At 51.5% G+C, this 17,517-nt stretch overlaps 1 protein-coding gene across 14 annotated transcripts in view; it reads right to left on the bottom strand.

Moving 5' to 3' along the window:
* Positions 1 to 17,517, bottom strand: part of cobl (cordon-bleu WH2 repeat protein) — a 40,719-nt gene that overhangs the window by 12,542 nt on the left and 10,660 nt on the right. For 5 of the 14 annotated variants that reach the window (XM_076970420.1, XM_076970419.1, XM_076970418.1 and 2 more), the window contains 9 exons: positions 16,873 to 17,067; positions 15,315 to 15,525; positions 13,110 to 13,338; positions 12,584 to 12,628; positions 11,517 to 11,626; positions 11,123 to 11,197; positions 10,025 to 10,198; positions 1,153 to 1,729; positions 448 to 603 (listed from right to left, as the gene is read on the bottom strand). In XM_076970420.1, coding sequence (XP_076826535.1) covers positions 448 to 603; positions 1,153 to 1,729; positions 10,025 to 10,198; positions 11,123 to 11,197; positions 11,517 to 11,626; positions 12,584 to 12,628; positions 13,110 to 13,338; positions 15,315 to 15,525; positions 16,873 to 17,067 — 1,772 coding nt within the window. The remainder of the gene's footprint in view (positions 1 to 447; positions 604 to 1,152; positions 1,730 to 10,024; positions 10,199 to 11,122; positions 11,198 to 11,516; positions 11,627 to 12,583; positions 12,629 to 13,109; positions 13,339 to 15,314; positions 15,526 to 16,872; positions 17,068 to 17,517) is intronic. The other 9 variants (XM_076970422.1, XM_076970424.1, XM_076970426.1 and 6 more) reach the window with 9 other exon arrangements.

The raw sequence follows: 17,517 nt of genomic DNA on the forward strand, positions 1-17,517 counted from the left end.
CCTCTCCTCCCCTCACCTCCACCTCCCCTCCACCTCCCCTCCCCTCCCCTCACCTCCCCTCTCCTCACCTCCACCTCCCCTCACCTCCCCCTCCCCCTCACCTCCCCTCTCCTCCCCCTCACCTCCCCCTCACCCCCACCTCTCCTCCCCCTCTCCTCCCCTGGCCATCATTATGATGAAGCAGAAAGTGCATCACGTCCTAACATGCTTATTACCCCAGGAAGAGAGAAAGGGAGAGATGGAAAGAGAGAGAGATTGAAAAAGAGACAAAGAACAGAGAGCACTGCTGAAGAGGTCCTGCTTGGAAGGAGAGACGGAGTTTAGAGGAAAGTGGAGTCAGGCAATGGGACAGGGTCAGAGGTGAGAGGTCGGACAGGTGAAAGGTCGCACATGGACCAGGAGGCCGGAGGAGGCCCGTCAGGTTGCAGAGGAACACCCAGGACCTACAGCGAGGAGCCGTCTCCGCGGGGACGTCCAGGGGCGCCTCCTGAAGGCCCCGTCTGGACGGTCGGAGAGGGCGTGACGGCGTGGGGGCGGTGGAGAAGCGACCCGGCTCCCGTAAGGGGCTCCGGCGGGGTTTGGCCGGCACAGTGCGACCGGAGCCTGCGGGAAGCGGCAGCATGGTTAGCGGGGGAGGGGTGGAGGGCGTGTCCGGAGAACAGGGGGGGTGGTGGTGGTGGAGTAAGAGCTGAAGCACATGGAGGTTGCATGTAAGCTGCCAACAGCTGTCTGGTCACCACACTGAAGGAGAGCGGCTCTCGGGTGCACAGTAATGTCTCCTGGCTGACCTCCCTGTTGGAACCGCCCCCCCCCCCCCGCAGTGAGGGCACGTCCCAGCCTGCGGTTCTGCTCCAGGCCCGACGGGACTGCTGGGGGCGGGGTTAGCTGGGCCAGGCCTCCTGAGCAGTGGCTGCCTTGCCGACCCTAGGACGGTGGGCGGAGCCATGAGGTAGAGTAGGAGGGGCACCTGGTGCCCACCCAGCCGTTTGTTTTAATTGTGTAGGCCCTCCCCTACAATTAGAAAAGCGCCCATAGGGGTTTTTCGTGGCCCGGCACCAGCGTCCTGCTGAAGGAAAAGGAACGACACACCAACATGACGGAGGAGCGTCTGGCGATGGGTGGGGCGGACGGGGCGGTTCCGCTCGTACGTACCTATGGCGCTGTGGCGGTTGTTCTCCACCTCCTCCATCTTAAGCTCCATGGGCGACTCCGGGTCCTTCGGGACGGAGCTCGCACACGGCTCTCGTTTAACAGCGTTCCTGGGAGCGGGCCGCGGGTTCGGGGCAGGCTCGGCCAGCCACTCCTGCTTGGGCCCCGGCTTCGGTTCCGGTTCGGGACAGGGTTCGGGACAGGGTTCGGGCGCAGGGCTGGCCGACCTCCGGGCCGGCAGCTCGGCCATGGGCTCGTCGTACAGGCTGCTGGCGGCCGAGTCGTCGGCCACGCCCACGCCCTCGCTGCTGGAGCTGCTGCAGACGGAACCGGCCAGGTCCGAGTCCTCCATGCTGCGGCTCAGGTCGGACGAGGTGTCGTCGCCCTCCTGGGCCGGCGCGTGACTCGTGGGCGGATCGCGAGCTGGGGTGTTGTTTGTGGGCGGGGCCTGGGGTGGGGCGGAGCTTGTGGGCGGAGCTGCAGGGGTGGGCGGGGCTGGCTCTGGTGATGGGGTGGCTGGGGGAGCAGGGGCCTTGCGTTTCTTCAGCTGGCTGGTTGAACGAGGTGAGCTCGGCTTTGGCTGCACAGGAGAGAAGAGAAGAAGGTTCTAGAACAAAACTGCTAGAACAATATCTGGAAAAATTAACACAGCAGCCTCCGAGGTAGCCGTCGGAAATGTGGGCCTTATATGATGCTCCTCCTTTAATCACATGTTTCAATGTCCAGGACGTGTTCAGTTAGATGGAGTTACATGAATAAAGAGCTGTGAGGCACAGACTACGATAACAGGACATGCGTCTCCCAGAGTGCATCACTGACGCAGACGCACGTCTGGAGCACTACGGGCTGAAATGTGGGTCAGAGGTGAGCAAAACACCAACCTGGCATGCACACACACACACACACACACACACACACACACACACACACACACACAGAGGACAAAGGAAACTGAAGGATGTTCTCTTCTACATCATTTGACATGTGCACAGCTTGTTACAGGCGTCACAGGGCTACACTGGAAATCAATTGTTCCGGCGTCGGCATCAAGCCAGTGCACGCCCAGTCACACACACACACACACACACACACACACACACACACACAGCGGCATAGGGATCTGCTCAAGCACAACAGCCAGACCGGGGCGGGTGTTAGATGGGAGGTTCTGTGGGGTCTCGTCCCACTTTTTAAATACAGTCATTGGAGGCCACTGTCTGTCTCATGAGATGATGTTTTGTGTAATGGCTGAAGGCAATCCTGTTATCCTCACCTGTCTGTGTCTCTGTACAGATGCACCAGTCTGTGACTGTGTGTGTGTGTGTGTGTGTGTGTGTGTTCCGTTGGTTTATGGGAAGAGATTGTAATGTGTGTGTGTGTGTAGTGAACAAACCTCAATGAACAGAAAACATTCCAGGGAACTCGGGGAAACTCTGTTAATGTACTTTAAAGAGCAGAAACAGCTGACTGAGCAGATATCTCAAAGTTCTCTACTTGTGCACGTGTGTGTGTACGTGTGTGTAAGCATGTGTTTTCTGCGTGTTTGTCTGTGCATGTGTTTTCTGCACTTGACCTTTGCCCACTATCAACCATGCAATTTTTGTTTTTAAAGAAACGCTATAGCAAACACGTCTGTGTCTCCTTGGTTACGATCTGCTCTAGACCCACATTTCAGGTACAGGATTAAGCTTCCAGTTACATAACTGGTTGGGATTAGTCTACAGAAATGAACAAGGTCAGACTGATTTTAATTACTATTTAAATTACTCCTTTAATTATTAAAAATACGATTGAGGTCTTCATAAGAAAAGCAATACCAAAGTGTGTGTGTGTGGGGGGGGAGAAATGTCCCCTACAGCGCATAAGCCTTTCATCTTTGCACGAATGAACAATTAAAATCAGAGCGGTGACGCTGGATGTCTGCTATGCAACGACAGTCTTCAGAAAGGACGACACGCAACCCGTCCCTGCATCTCGGTTCCTCGTGTGGCGTTCCCCTGCAGGTCGCGCCGTTGGACTCTTTCGTCACGTTACGAGAGACGGTACTGCACAAGCTAGACGAGCACACGACGTTGAAGTTAGTTAGCCTCTTTACTCTTAACTATTACTATTATACAAAACAAAACAAAAGCAGCAGCAACAAAACCCTATTATGATGACGATGATCATGATTGGCCGTCGGACTGTTATGGCATCGTGACCCTGCGCCTTCCACGTCCAGTGGCCTGCTGTCCCATTTATCTACTGTGGGGAAAGAGGACTTGATTGTCCATGAGTGACACTCCTGCTGGGCTGAGGGTCCCTGAACGTCCACACCTCAGCATCAAGCCGGATTCCTCTCCGCTGCACACGACCTTCACTGGGGTAAAGTTCACGGTGAAAATGAACACCCCCCCCCCCCCCCCCCCCCCCCCAGGGTCTTAAATGTACGTGTGTACAAAGGCATGGCTCATGCCTGCAGAACACACTTTTAAAAGCCTTTTACCACCAAACCCAACAAAGGCCCTAGTGCTGAGGAGGAGGAGGAGGGGCCGGAAAGGGAGGGGGGAGGGGCATGGAAGGGGAGGGGGGAGGGGCATGGAAGGGGAGGGGCCAGGGGCAATGTGGGAGGAGAGGTACGTAGGGAGGGAGGTACACAGTGGAGGCGGAGCGGGTGGGAATGGGGAGCGTAGGAGGAACCGGAGTAGGTGGTGTATGGGGGAAGAGGGTGTGCGGTTGTGGGGTCAGAGAAGATGGGGGTGGAGACAGGAAATGAGAGCGTGTGTTGGGGGGGTGGGGTTTAGGGTGGTGGGTAATTGCAGTGTGTGAGGACCACGAGGTTCCGCTTCACCACAGGCTGGTCAGTCGTTTGTTTTCCCTCACCTTTCACCCACATGGTGACATAAGCGTTCGGGGAGAGCGAGCGCTCCTCTTCCCCACGTCAGCCCCACGCCCCACCGGCTCCACGCTCCTGACGGCGGGGACGCCGGGGTGTCGGAGACCAGAACCGCCGCAGTCTTCCTGTTTCATGCTACGGCTTCCCCACTACACAATCGAACCCCCCCCGAGACTCGACCTGCCGCCCATCAGATTCAGCAGCGTCAGGCAGTGCTTGTAGACGTTCGGCAGTAATCCACAGTCCAACCAGTGACTATACTGGTGGCTTCAGGTCCAAAAGCTTATTCTACCAGTTTATTCTAGAAGTTTATTTGACTGGAAAGACTGCAAAAAAGGAGCTGCCAGTTTCACAACAATACCGAGCTTCTTGGAACGAGACTGCACGGAGAACGCGTGGTTCTGGAGGTATGGTTCTGAACACACTGTTCCGCCACGGTGATGATGCTGATGTGACCTTCATGACCTGAACCAGAAGACTCGTTCGTTTTCAGTTTGTTTTCTCTCCTGTTGCATATCAAGTCCAGGGATCAGGTTCCATAAGCAATGTCCAAGCTGTCTCTCTCCTTCTCTCTTCCGTCTCACTCTCTGTGGGATTGCTAATCCAAATAAACAGTGATACATTAAACCCTGCCCATCAGAACCCTGCTTGCTAGCCCCTCCCCCTCAGAACCCTGTGGTATGCCATCTTTCTGAAGGAGGCCAATCAATTTAATCACGGTGGCTTGCACCCTGCTCTGGCCCGGGAATGTCTGATTCACTCCTCCTTTCACCAGTACCACCCACCACACACACACACACACACACACACACACACACACACAAAGATAAATATTTTACACAGTGTTCCAAAACAAATGAAACAGTCCTTCGCAAAAACTTAAATAATCGAAGTTGCCATTTTAACCGCATGTTCAATCATCCTTAAAGGAGGTGAAAACCCCTGCTACACTTCACACAAGATCCAGAGGTCGCGGCAGCCGTCAGCGGGGCTGGTGTGGGCTCCGGATCACGGTCACACGGACACCTCAGGCCTTACTAAACACGCTCGCACATAGACACCAAATACACTTTGTTCACACGCATGACGGATCTAAGTCCTGGTGTAAATAGTAGGGGTGACCTGCAATAGTCGCTGATTCGACTATAGTCGACTATACCCCCTAGTCAACTATGAACGTCATAGTCGAATGTACCATTCTAACTGCATGGTGGTGCCCAAGGATGCTGCTAAGCATTAGTTGTTACATGAAATGTCTGTTTTCGTTATATATAGCCTTTTGTCAAATAAAATCATCCTAATTTATGTTAATAAATATTAAAAAATTATGTTTGCGCATTAACAATTGGCATATTCCTTACTACACATTAATAAATCACACCCTGCAGTTGCACAATCCAAATGAGCGGAGCTGAACACGCTACAGAATACGCAGCATCTACCGAGATTATAACGGCTACTAAAAAACTTAAAAAGTATTTTGAAAAAGATAAAGATGAATCAAACAAAGTAAAGTGCAAGTTATGTCATCAACGTCTTTCATTTTGCACGACAACAACCAACATGGCATACCATTTAAAACGCGTGAGGCGAAAAAAAACTGTTCAGCCGTTTGTCGTTTCGGTCGTGTCATCTCGTCTCGTCGCGGTGCGTCTCGGCAAGTAGGCCTATAAACATTTTTTGTTGTTTGCTTTTAAACCCCGTTACTTGAACCTTTCCTTATATATTTTTGCTGTTGTGTGGCAATTTTTTTATATTTTCAGGCAGGCATATTTTATTTAAAATATTTTTGACATTTTGCAGAGTGCCTGTCTGACAGTTCGATATGCGCAATGCGCATTGACGGTTAATGTTCTCTACCGTTTCATAAAAAATAAGTAATTAAATAAATAAAAGCTGAATAAAGCCAACCTACCCTGTTTATTCATTTATCTGAGTGTTTTAGGTTTTTACTTTGTAGAGGAAAAAAGTCCTGAATGAGAACGGGATCCCGTTTAAGGTGCTCTAAATAAAATAAAAATAAACCTTTAAAAATAAAAATAAAGGGAAAAGCTGACGAATCAGATTCGACTATGAAAATCCTTAGTTGAATACACCCCTAGTAAATAGTGCACGCCCCGAGTTCTTCCCCTAGTCTAGACCTCATGGCCCAGCGGACATTCAAATCCTCTTGCGCGGCACCAGAACCACTCGGTGACCTCCACACCAGCAGGTTGGAGAAGGGCCCACTCAAGAGGAGACGCCAGCCAAATTATGTACCAACCATGCAGATGCAGTACGTGCACGATCCAGCAGGGTCCCTAGCGGGCCACCGTACACCCAGTCATGTCTAGGCTGGTACGTTATATGATAAGGGAGCCTGTACTTTCTCTCCCATTGGGAATGAGGTCAACAACATTCATGCAGATGCCCAGCCCTAGAAGGCATGTGGCACAGCTAAGGTTGGAACCTCGGCTATGAGAACTTCGGCTATGAGTCTCATCACCATGAACCGCCAACACTAGTGAGCAAACAGACGTGACCAGCTCATACACCTGGCCATGACGTTTACGCATGCTGCCAGCGATTTACCATGACTTCATTTCTGAGAGCACATTCGACTCGTCCTTACGGCTCAGAGAGACTGAGCTGTTGTAAACAGCATGTTCTCGTCTTGTCTCATGTGGCTGGGGGTCAGGCTTCCTTGTTTTCCATGGTTTATTTCTGTCCCGATCTCTTTGGGTCTTTCTGACCCGCCCCCATCTCCCCCAGCCCCGCCCCCACCTCTCCCAGCCACGCCCCACCTCTCCCGGCACCGCCGCCGGCCCATTGGCGCTACCTGATCAGTCTGGCAGCCTCTGTGGGGTGCGAGGGTCAGGACGTGAGGTCGTGCGTAAGGTTGGTGGGTCGGGCCGTTAGCGCCCCAGAGTGAAGGCTGCTTCTTACTGGAGACTCGAGAAAATAGGGGAGAGGGCCAGAGCTGGAAGCGGCACCAAGCCCTTAACGTCCTGGGTCACGCTGTTCCGGGATCAGGGACACAGGCTGTGGTGCTGCCTTAAATTATGGACCAATTCTGGAGTTCCCAGGGGTGATGGTGGGAAAAACTTCTGAGCCTGAACTTTTTCTGAGCGGAGGGGGGATGTTAGTGTACCATATTTAGAATATTTTATAATTAATCTTTAAATTAATTAATTATAAATAAGTCAGGTAATCATTATAGTGAAATAAAAAACTAATTTCTATTAATATTCTGAGAAAATGCTGTAACCTAAAGATTTAGATTAGACACAATATGTTAAAAACAGGCATAATTAATTATTTATTCATTACTGTTAGTAAATTATAGGATACCAGACAACTCAAAGAAATTATGCAAATAAAGTTTAAAAGAATTACAAGTATTATGATTATAGTTAGTTTTTTATATATAAAATTTAATAAATATTTTGTGTTGGTTTATTAGGACATACATTTTGTGCTTTTGTTCATGTATTACAACTGACGCCGTAAGGCGGCCAGGATGAACCAGATCGTCTGACCACCTGTACCGGCTCAAAAAAAAACACTTATATTTCTGATAAAAATTTAACTTAATCAGAATAAAGATAAAATACTGAAGTTATCTTGCATCTACCTCTGAAGCTCTTCCGATGTCTGAAATACAGGCGGTCCCCGGGTTACGACGTTGATCCGTCGTAAATCGATTTTCGGTGTAAATCGGAACATACGTATATGTATGTACGTAAATAACGTACTATACGCAGTTATCCTATCCTAAAGCTAGCCTTTTGGCAAATACCTTTATCCATAGCTGCGTTTAACTAATCCTGACGCCACGCACACCAAACACCAAGTTCCGTTTACGACGCAGAACCATTTAGGTCCAAACAAAGCTTTATACAGTAAATGGGAGATGTGTAGTAACCACGAAAAATCGTAACTTGGGAACCTCGTAAGGATCATATTTCGGCCTCAAAACAGATAGCATGCGCGTGCGTGTGGTTTATCATTATGATTTGACGGATTTTTCCCCCCCTCAATTTTTTTTCTCGCGGACATGTCGGTACGCCGGAATTCCGGCGTGGCGCCTGAAAACTATCAGGCCTGAGTTCCACATAAGAACCCAGTCAGGTCATAGTAAGGTTCCATGGAACAGTTAGGTTCTATAGAGCAGTCATAGTCAGGTTCTATGAACAGTCAGGTTCTATAGAACAATCGTAGTCAGGTTCTATAGAACAGTCAGGTTCTATAGAACAGTCAGGTTCCATGGAACAGTCAGGTTCTATGGAACAGTCAGGTTCTATAGAACAGTCGTAGTCAGGTTCTATAGAACAGTCGTAGTCAGGTTCTATAGAACAGTCGTAGTCAGGTTCTATAGAACAGTCGTAGTCAGGTTCTATAGAACAGTCAGGTTCCATGGAACAGTCATAGTCAGGTTCTACGAAACAGTGCCCAGGATTGCGAGGATGCGTGTGTCAAACTTTGATGAGGACGGTCTGCTCCGCCCTCTTGATACTACCCTCGTGATGACCTCACGACATCACAAACAGGTGTCAAGACAATCAAAAGAAGACAGAGACCTTCGTTGAGGTCATTAGGGATGCTGAGAATCAGGGATCAAACAGAACCAGAACAGCTGCCAAAATCCACCCACGGCTCCAGTGGGGGGACTCTGGGGGGGGGGGGGGGGGGTGTCATGGTTACCGTGGCGATTGTTGCTCGAGAACACTTGCTCGCTGGAAAACAGGCTGAGAAACTATGTGCATGTGAAACAGGAACAAAAGACCTCCCTATGACCTATTAATTTGCTGATAATTAGAACCAAAAGCATGACAGAACTTCACTGCCAAGCCGAGACCGGAGCCAACGCGATGTTCGACCCACACGATGGCGTCGTAATCATGTAGCCGTGTGGTGTGTCCTCCGGAGACGACGATGACGTTGCGAAACACACCGTGCTGAGCTCACCATGGTACATTACCACGTCAAAGATAAGAATGTTCACCTGAGCCAATGTTTTGGGTGTGAACCCACCCTAAACAAAGATGTTTTCTCTAATGCCACACACACACACACACACACACACACACACACACACACACACACACACACACACACACACACACACACACACACACACACACACACACACACACACACACAACTTCAGGACACAGGCTTCTCGTCAGACTACTCAAGCTCAAGTGAGACCTTTCCGGAAAGTTCCAACAAAACCACTGCACTGCACTTTCAGTGCGTCCAGGGATCAGTCCATTGGCTCTCTGATAGACTCCGCCCCTCAGTAGGCCAAGCTTAGGATGAGTGACGGGTCTGAAATAAGCCCGGGGAAGATGAAGCTAGAACAGTGGCCGTCCTGATGTGACCCCTCTCGAGATTACACCAGGAGGAGGAGGAGAGAGAGAGAGAGAGAGCGAGAGCACAGTGCACACCCCTCACCCACCCACAACCCCCTGCTACCGAAGGTCCACTCGGTCAGGGACAAAACCGTGAACCATTAGTTCCGCATGTCAGCAGAGGAACTGTGGACACCACACGTACGCTAAAGGAACTCGACCTCTGACCCTCCAACAGAGAACAGTCAATGATTTCAGAGTCAAAAGGACAAAGGGAATGAATACGTAACCATGTAACTAACGTAAAAAGACTTTCTGAATGAAGGAGACCAACTTGTTCTGATCTGCAGTCAAAGAGCAGCAGAGAGTGAACTCTGGGCGGAGCCAAGGTCCAGCAGAGAGTGAACTCTGGGCGGAGCCAAGGTCCAGCAGAGAGTGAACTCTGGGCGGAGCCAAGGTCCAGCAGAGAGTGAACTCTGGGCGGAGCTAAGGTCCAGCAGAGAGTGAACTCTGGGCGGAGCTTGCAGTAATGTTGCTGTAGTAGAAGGACGTGGCAAAAAAACCACACACACACACACACACACACACACACACACACACACACACACACACACACACACACACACAAACGGATATATATTGAGTGTCTCAGTGTCCCAGCGCTCACCTGTGAGACCAGACAGGTCGTGGGCGTGTGCGATGGCGGAGGGGGCGGGGCCGGGGCACGGCGCTTCTTGCGGTCCATTTTGGGGGAGGTCCTGGAGAGGTTCATCACTGACTGCGATTGGCCCAGCGTATTGGGCCGCACCTCCACACACGGCCCGCCCACCACAGACAGGCCCTGGAAGAGAACGCACAGGGGTCACACACGCCGGCGGCCACTACGGTGTTTGCGCGTGTACGTGTGTGTGTGCGCGTGTGAGGCTCCCCCGGGTGCAGCGTGCTGCTGTGGAGATGCAGAGTGTGTGAGCAGTTCCACTGACACTGCAGTGTGGCAGGTTAAGTCTTTTCTGTCTTGTTTGAGTGCCCTCGACGCGGTTAAGCACTGTTCTGAGAACAGTCAGATAAGACACAGGTACAGTGTTGGTCAGGGAGCTCTGGGTGCTGGAACACTGGGGAAGAGCTGGACCATGAACACGTGAGAAAGAGAAGGAGAGAGAAGGAGAGATGGAGAGAGGGAGACGGAGAGAGAGAGAGCGACTGGGAGGTGTCCAGTGTGGTGTAAACTTTGTCGTCATCTCTGGGCCAGGGCACTCCGACCAATGGACGTCCAGAGTACCCCAAAGCTGTTCAGGAGACCGAGTTAAAACGTCTCACCATACAGGCGGGTGGCTCCTCGTATATTATACAATTAGCTTGTGACTACTGCCACCTAGTGGCATGGAGTTGAAAAACCAGCACACCATTAGCCTTAATTTGCAAGCAATGCATCCTTTCCTTAAGCTTCAAGTGAGAAAAAGTGAGAGGGTGTTGAAAGGAAAAAGTCCAAATAATTATACTATTCCACACTGTGACATCCACAACGATAACAGTAAGGTAGAAAAAGACATTCCATATACAAAAACCTTTAAATATTCCATATGCAAATATTTACATACTGCATATTCAAATATTTGAACACATATATTCAAACTCTCAAAGAACAATAAGACGTGTATCATTTGATCGATTTCAATCGTTTCCAAGCAACAGAGAGCCAATGACGGCGTGGGAACGGTGCGGTGTGTTAGCAACAGGGCAGAGGCACGCGAGTGTTAGTACTTACATTCACGCAAGTGTGTGTACCGTGCACAACACTACCATCAAGCTCATCCACGTCCTCAGAGCCAGGCCCGTCTGTCTGAAACAGGGAGGGTAACACTGGCACAGGGCGCAAACACACACCAGGCAGACAGGGGGCGCCAGACACACTTTACCCGGTTAGAACCGGTAAGAAATATATATTTAAAAAATGTTTCACTATAATATTTGATGGTGAAACAACACTTGAATATTTATTATGAACAACGTCCTCAGATGTTTCTGTATTATTAATGGACGATAGTTTGAAGCAGAGCAAAGCTACATGATGCACATTTCAAAAGTGAGCGTACTTTGGCGTCAACACAGAAGCTGTGTGTGTGTGTGTGTGTGTGTGTATGTATGTGTGTGTCCTTTACCTTAGACCTCCTGCGATTAAATTTGAACAATCCCAGAAGCCCCTTCTTCTCTGTTCCAGCTCTCTGCGAGGCAGACTGAAGAGACTCAACTGAAAAACAAAAGAACGTCCCTGAAACACACACACACACTCACACACACACACACACACGTACACACACACACACACACACACACACACACGTGTCCTCCCACACGTCAATATGATTACACACTAGCACACCAATACACACGATCTGCACACCTACAGACACTCACACACAATATGCAAAAATGCGAAACACACTCCAGAAATACACCAATAACAAGCGGAAAAGGGGAAACGCTCGTGCTGTAGGTTAGCGGCGGCTCTGCGGCGGCTCTGCGGCGGTTAGCGACACCCCGCGTGACCCTGGGAGAGGCTACCGCGTTCACGTGCTGGTGTTTGGATGGTGCGGTCCATGTGTATAAACCTGCGGCTTGTTTGGTGAAATTTCTATTTACGTATATGCAAGTTACCGGGTCAAGCATGTTTACATTTGCCGTTCCCATGAAACTCTCTTAAGGAACAGGTGCGTTTAAGGAGCGGCACCGTGAGGCTCACACCGGCACTGGCACGTTCGTCCACTAGATGGCGCCACGGTACTGCGCTGCTGCTAAGCCCAGGATCTTGTGCCAATCCTCAAAATGACATGGCAAGACTTCAGTGTGGTGGAGAGTGACCTGGCATGAGGAAGACTATGGTTCGTTAAGAATGGCTGAAGCATTTTCAGCAGCAGGACTAAGCTGGCAGGGTGCTGTTGGTGCTGATCTGAAAGGGCGGAGTTAATGCTGCCTAAGAGATAGGCGTCGGTGCTGGTCTAAGGAGAGCGGAGTTAGCGCGGCTCTAAGGAGGGCGGAGTTAGCGCGGCTCTAAGGAGGGCGGAGTTAGCGCGGCTCTACGGAGGGCGGAGTTAGCGCGGCTCTACGGAGGGCGGAGTTAGCGCAGCTCTAAGGAGGGCGGAGTTAGCGCGGCTCTACGGAGGGCGGAGTTAGCGCGCCTCTAAGGAGGGCGGAGTTAGCGCATTGGGAGTCTCACTGCAGGCGGTACCTGAGTGGTTGAGGGCAGATGAGGAGGCCATTTTAGTCTGGAGAGCTGGAAAAAGGACGACAAACAAACAGGTGGGACATTTAGTGCTCAGAGGCAAGAGGTAGGAGAGGGACTGATACGCTCAGGGCCTGCAGGAAGCAGTCTGTGGCTTGGGGGGGGGAGTGGCGAGAGGCAAGAGGGGAGTGGCCCACCCTCACGGGGAGGCGAGAGGGGAGTGGCCCACCCTCACGGGGAGGCGAGAGGGGAGTGGCCCACCCTCACAGCCGCTCCAGTGAAACGCGACCCTGACCGGCACTCTGTGAAGGTCAGCCACAGAACCCGGCGACTGCCCCTGGTCTCCTGATATCAACAGTGAGTTCGCCATATCTGGCAAGGAACAAAGAAAACTACAATACTGCTTAAACAACTCGGGTCAGAATATAGAGCCTAACCCCCACTGGCCAAACTGGTGGATTTATTTCCTGGTGTGGCGGGGGGGGCCTGACTGGAGGTGTGTGGACCAACACGGCTGGCTGTGTGCCGTTACCCAGAGTCTGGTCGTAGGCGTAGAGCTCCCGCAGTTCTAGCGAGGCGAGGGTCTGGTGCAGGTCCAGCTCGTGGGCGCCCAGACGGTCCCGGAGGAGGAGCACGTGGGCGGGGTCCAGCTCACACTTCTGGCAGATGATTGGCAGGAGAGAGAGAAGGGGCGTGGAGGGGCTGACCCGCACCACCGCCTTCTGGCCCCGGTGGTAGTTCACCACCAGACGCACCGTCTTCTGCACCACACACACACACACAGAGAGAGAGAGAGAGAGAAAGAGAGAGAAAGAGAGAGAGAGAGAGAGAGAGAGAGAGAGAGAGAGACTCCGCATTAGTTGCCTGGTGTTGGTGGAGTTCAGATGGTTTGGGCGGAATGATGGTGCAGATGTCTGCAGAGTGGCTTTTATTTTTGACATGAATGTGGGAGTCGAGGGGGGCCAGATGGTCCACAGACCCACAGACCTAGACACACACACACACACACACACACACACACACACACACATACACACCCTACACCCACACACACCCTACACCCACACACACCCTACACCCACCCTACACACACCAACACACCCTACACACATCTGCGCCTCGTTACAAAAATACCACAACTTCCCCATCCCGTAATTTCCAAGGCGACCACGCCACAGTTTATACACACGGCCTCCGCATCCGTACCAAACTTACTGCCATCACCATAGCGATGAGAAACTATCCCACCCAACTGAAAACAAATGGGGGAAAAATATATCAGATACCAACACACTGGGAGAGACTCCAACACTGGCTAGAGTACCACCATCACTCAGCGTCATGACGAAAAACAAACACCACGGAAATAACAGCGGCATGTGAGAACTAACTCGTGTATGTCAGCAACACCAGTATCTATTTGTGTATTTATGTTTCTGTGCATTTATGTCCATGGTTTCCTAGTGTGGGAAAATGGCAGACACACTCGAGCATTCTCACACACACACACACACACACACACACACACACACACACACACACACACACACACACACACACACACACACACACACACCCTCATATCAACACGTGTGGCAGTAAAGGGTCAGAGGGCGTCAGACTAAACCCCAGCTTCTCTTATCCCGCACGGTCCCACTCTGATACACACTTCAAGTTCAGCCTCATAAAACGTTACACCACTTCAGTTCTCAAGGACACACACTCATAAAAGGGCAGATACACAAAACACTCGCAAGGTCGAGACGCAAGGTTGAAATTCAGCACACCGTGAACTCCCGGTATCAGCATACCAGTATCGGTCCTGCTCCGTGAGGCAAAACACCTTTATTTTCAGTGTAAATACTGAGTGCGTACTGTTCTGTTGCCATGACACCAGCAGGCGGAGGTCAAAGCCCTGCCAGGATTCCCTCGCAGGGGGTCAAAGGTCAGGACGCAGGAAAAGGCTCGGGCGCCTCAGAGAGGGAGAGGCAGCAATAATGCATGGTAACTAAAGGTAAGGAGGCATTAAATATTCACCACATCGGGGGAAAGAGAGGCAGAGAGAGAGAGGCAGAGAGAGAGAGAGAGAGAGAGAGAGAGAGAGAGAGAGAGAGAGAGAGAGAGAGAGAGGGCAGGAGAAAGGACACTTGAGCAGGAGGTGGTCATGCTGATGTCATGATGGGGGGAGGTTCTCCGTCAGCAGGGTGGAGGTGCCCGTGTACCTGTGTGAAGGTGGCCGCCCGTCTCCGCTGCGTCTGCAGTCACGGCAACGCGCCACAACGCTGCGAAGCTCCCCCGCGGCACGAAGTCAGAGGCGGAAAACCAACGAGGCCGCGAAAACGAACAGATAACGAAACTACGCCAAAAAAACAAAACAAAAAACATGTCGGATGGCCTCCCGGGGATCAGCTCTGGGCGTGTCCCGCTGGAGCGTCGAGGACACCGGCTTTGTGCGAATTTGTTTGAAACAAAAGGGTCAACCGCGCCGAAAACACAGAGGTCTGTACCACACCAGACGTTACAGGCAGCGTCCGAGCAGGTCCGTTTCCCCCAGGACCATTAGCGAGGGGGGGGGGGGGGGGGGTGGTGGTTACTCTATCCCGTGGGTAAACGCCCACAGCACAGGGATCGCGTGACACCGCGGTGCAGCGTCAAAGGACAGGAGGAGACGGTGGACGGCGGTTTCACCGGGACGGGCTGGGACGAGGGGTTAGTCGGCCACGCGAGCGAGCCTCACCTCGGGCATTCTGGGAGGGGGTTTCCTGGCCACGCGCTCCTCCACCACGCGCTCCCTGATGAGGGCGCAGGACACGTTCAGGAGGCCCAGCAGGGCGTTGGGCTTGAAGGCCACGGGCTGGGCCTCGGGAGAGAGCAGCTCCAGGGTGTGATACGCCGGGTTCAGGTGGTGCTGACTGCACAGGTCCACCAGCAGGTCCATCAGAGCCTTCCTGCACAGGGAGAGAAGGAGAGGCGGAGGGGAGGGAGGGGGAGAGAGAGAGAGGGAGGTGCAGGGGGGAGGGGAGGAGCAGAGCTAGGGTTACCTGGTCTTTAGCACCAATAGAAAAACATGTAATTACACCATGTGATGCAGGGAGAGAGAGAGAGAGAGAGAGAGAGAGAGAGAGAGAGAGAGAGAGAGAGAGCGCTCTTCTTCTATTACAGGTGTTACAGAAAGCGGTAAAGTGAACATGAACACAGCTTTTAGCATCTTAAGATCTATGCCTGAAGGCAATTTTGGGATTAGATAATTGATTAGGCAATTTTGTGGTCAGATTATCAAGTTCCTGAGCAGAATTCAGCCTTTGCTGTTGTGACCAGAATGATCACCACATGTTTTTTCCTGGATGATGTAAATATATGCAAACGCACGATTATGCACATCCTGATTGTGATGAAATGTTACGTTTCCATGTTTCTCCAACTCTCAAGTGAATTTCCCGCTATTTAGACCCACGTGAACATTCCATATTGCGTGTACATGACGGACGTCCTCATCAAAGTAACACCAACCTCTGGTCGTAAATCGATTCTAATCCAGGCTCATCTAACCCAATTTGAAACGAATATTGTCTTTCATATATCGCAAGTCGTACATCAACTGCAGGATATAAATAACAGAAACGCAAGACGATATTCTGTCCTTATCATGAACCTCTGGAAGACATTTCTCCTCGTGGAGGTGAGAGAAGACACTGTTCTAGTTTTTAGTGCACCTGGACGCAACCTTATCTCCTGGATGTAAAAGTTCGTCAGCAAGCACGGAGGCTCAGATTCGTTCATCTCCTTCTCAGAACTCCGCTGCTACACAAATAGCCGCTCCATTCAGAGCTCATTGTTCGGCAGGAGGCTTTGATGGAGATGCACGTCGTGAGTCACCATCGCACACTAGAGCGGAGGGTTTGGGTCACCGCTCGCACGCCACGACACGTGATGCGCGACACCACTGTGATTGTGCGGATGTAACATTTGAACGCATTTAGAGTATTTTAAGGTTTTAAGTGAGCAATATGCTCTATACGTGCTTTAGCGCAGGACGCGGATCGTGCAGTCCTGTTTCACGCGAGACTGTAGTTACGTCATATTTTCCACTATTGCCAGTAAAGATATTTTTTTTCTTCTCACAATCAGTATGGGTAAGTCATCACCACAATTTAGCAAGTTTCTCAGCAAGGCGTCGCCCGCAAACCGACGAACGACAGAACACCCTAGAATACATTTCTTACGAATGATGGGTCGTTCATCAGGACACGCCCAGGAAGCCGACAAGGACGGCCGATTTGTTGACGCGGCCGTACCTGCCGTCCACGGTGACGGTGGTCTGGTAGCCGGTGGGCAGGGTGATGTGGAGGTCCACGGTTGGGCGCAGGGCGTTCTCCTTGTCATCCCTCCCCGGAGGAGCTCCGCCGTCGGGCACGGCGTTGCGGAAGACCCTGCGGGGTGCGGGCTGGGGGGCGGGCGGCGGCGGGGGGGCTCGGCCCTTCATTCTCTTCCTGGGACATGGGCAGAAGATGCAGGAAGGTCACATGACTGGTCACATGACATCGCTAAGCAAGTGCGGTATCAGTGTGAGGCCTGTATGTCAGGAGAGGCTGATCAAAAACACCTGGAAACCTGAACGATTTACCGCTGAGGTCACGGCGTCTCGGCTCCTGGAGGCGTTTTTGTTCTAGCACAGACTAAATTGACCCAGTCAACTCCTATTACAGTCCAGCTCTGAAACGGGCCATTACTGACGTTCCAGCCCAACAGATCCGCTAACACACTCGTCTCTTTCTGAAAGAACCCATATTCTCCCGGAACATCACGTGTGAAGCTCACAGAAGGTCACACCGCACACTCAGGCCCATATAAAACACCATGGCCTGGTTTGTGGAGTCCTACCAAGAGTAAAGCCCTTCCACAATAACACGACGTGAACGGCAGGTTACATCATGGAGTGC

Source organism: Brachyhypopomus gauderio, chromosome 13, assembly GCF_052324685.1.
Source record: "Brachyhypopomus gauderio isolate BG-103 chromosome 13, BGAUD_0.2, whole genome shotgun sequence".
In the NCBI taxonomy this organism is placed as follows: Eukaryota; Metazoa; Chordata; class Actinopteri; order Gymnotiformes; family Hypopomidae; genus Brachyhypopomus; species Brachyhypopomus gauderio.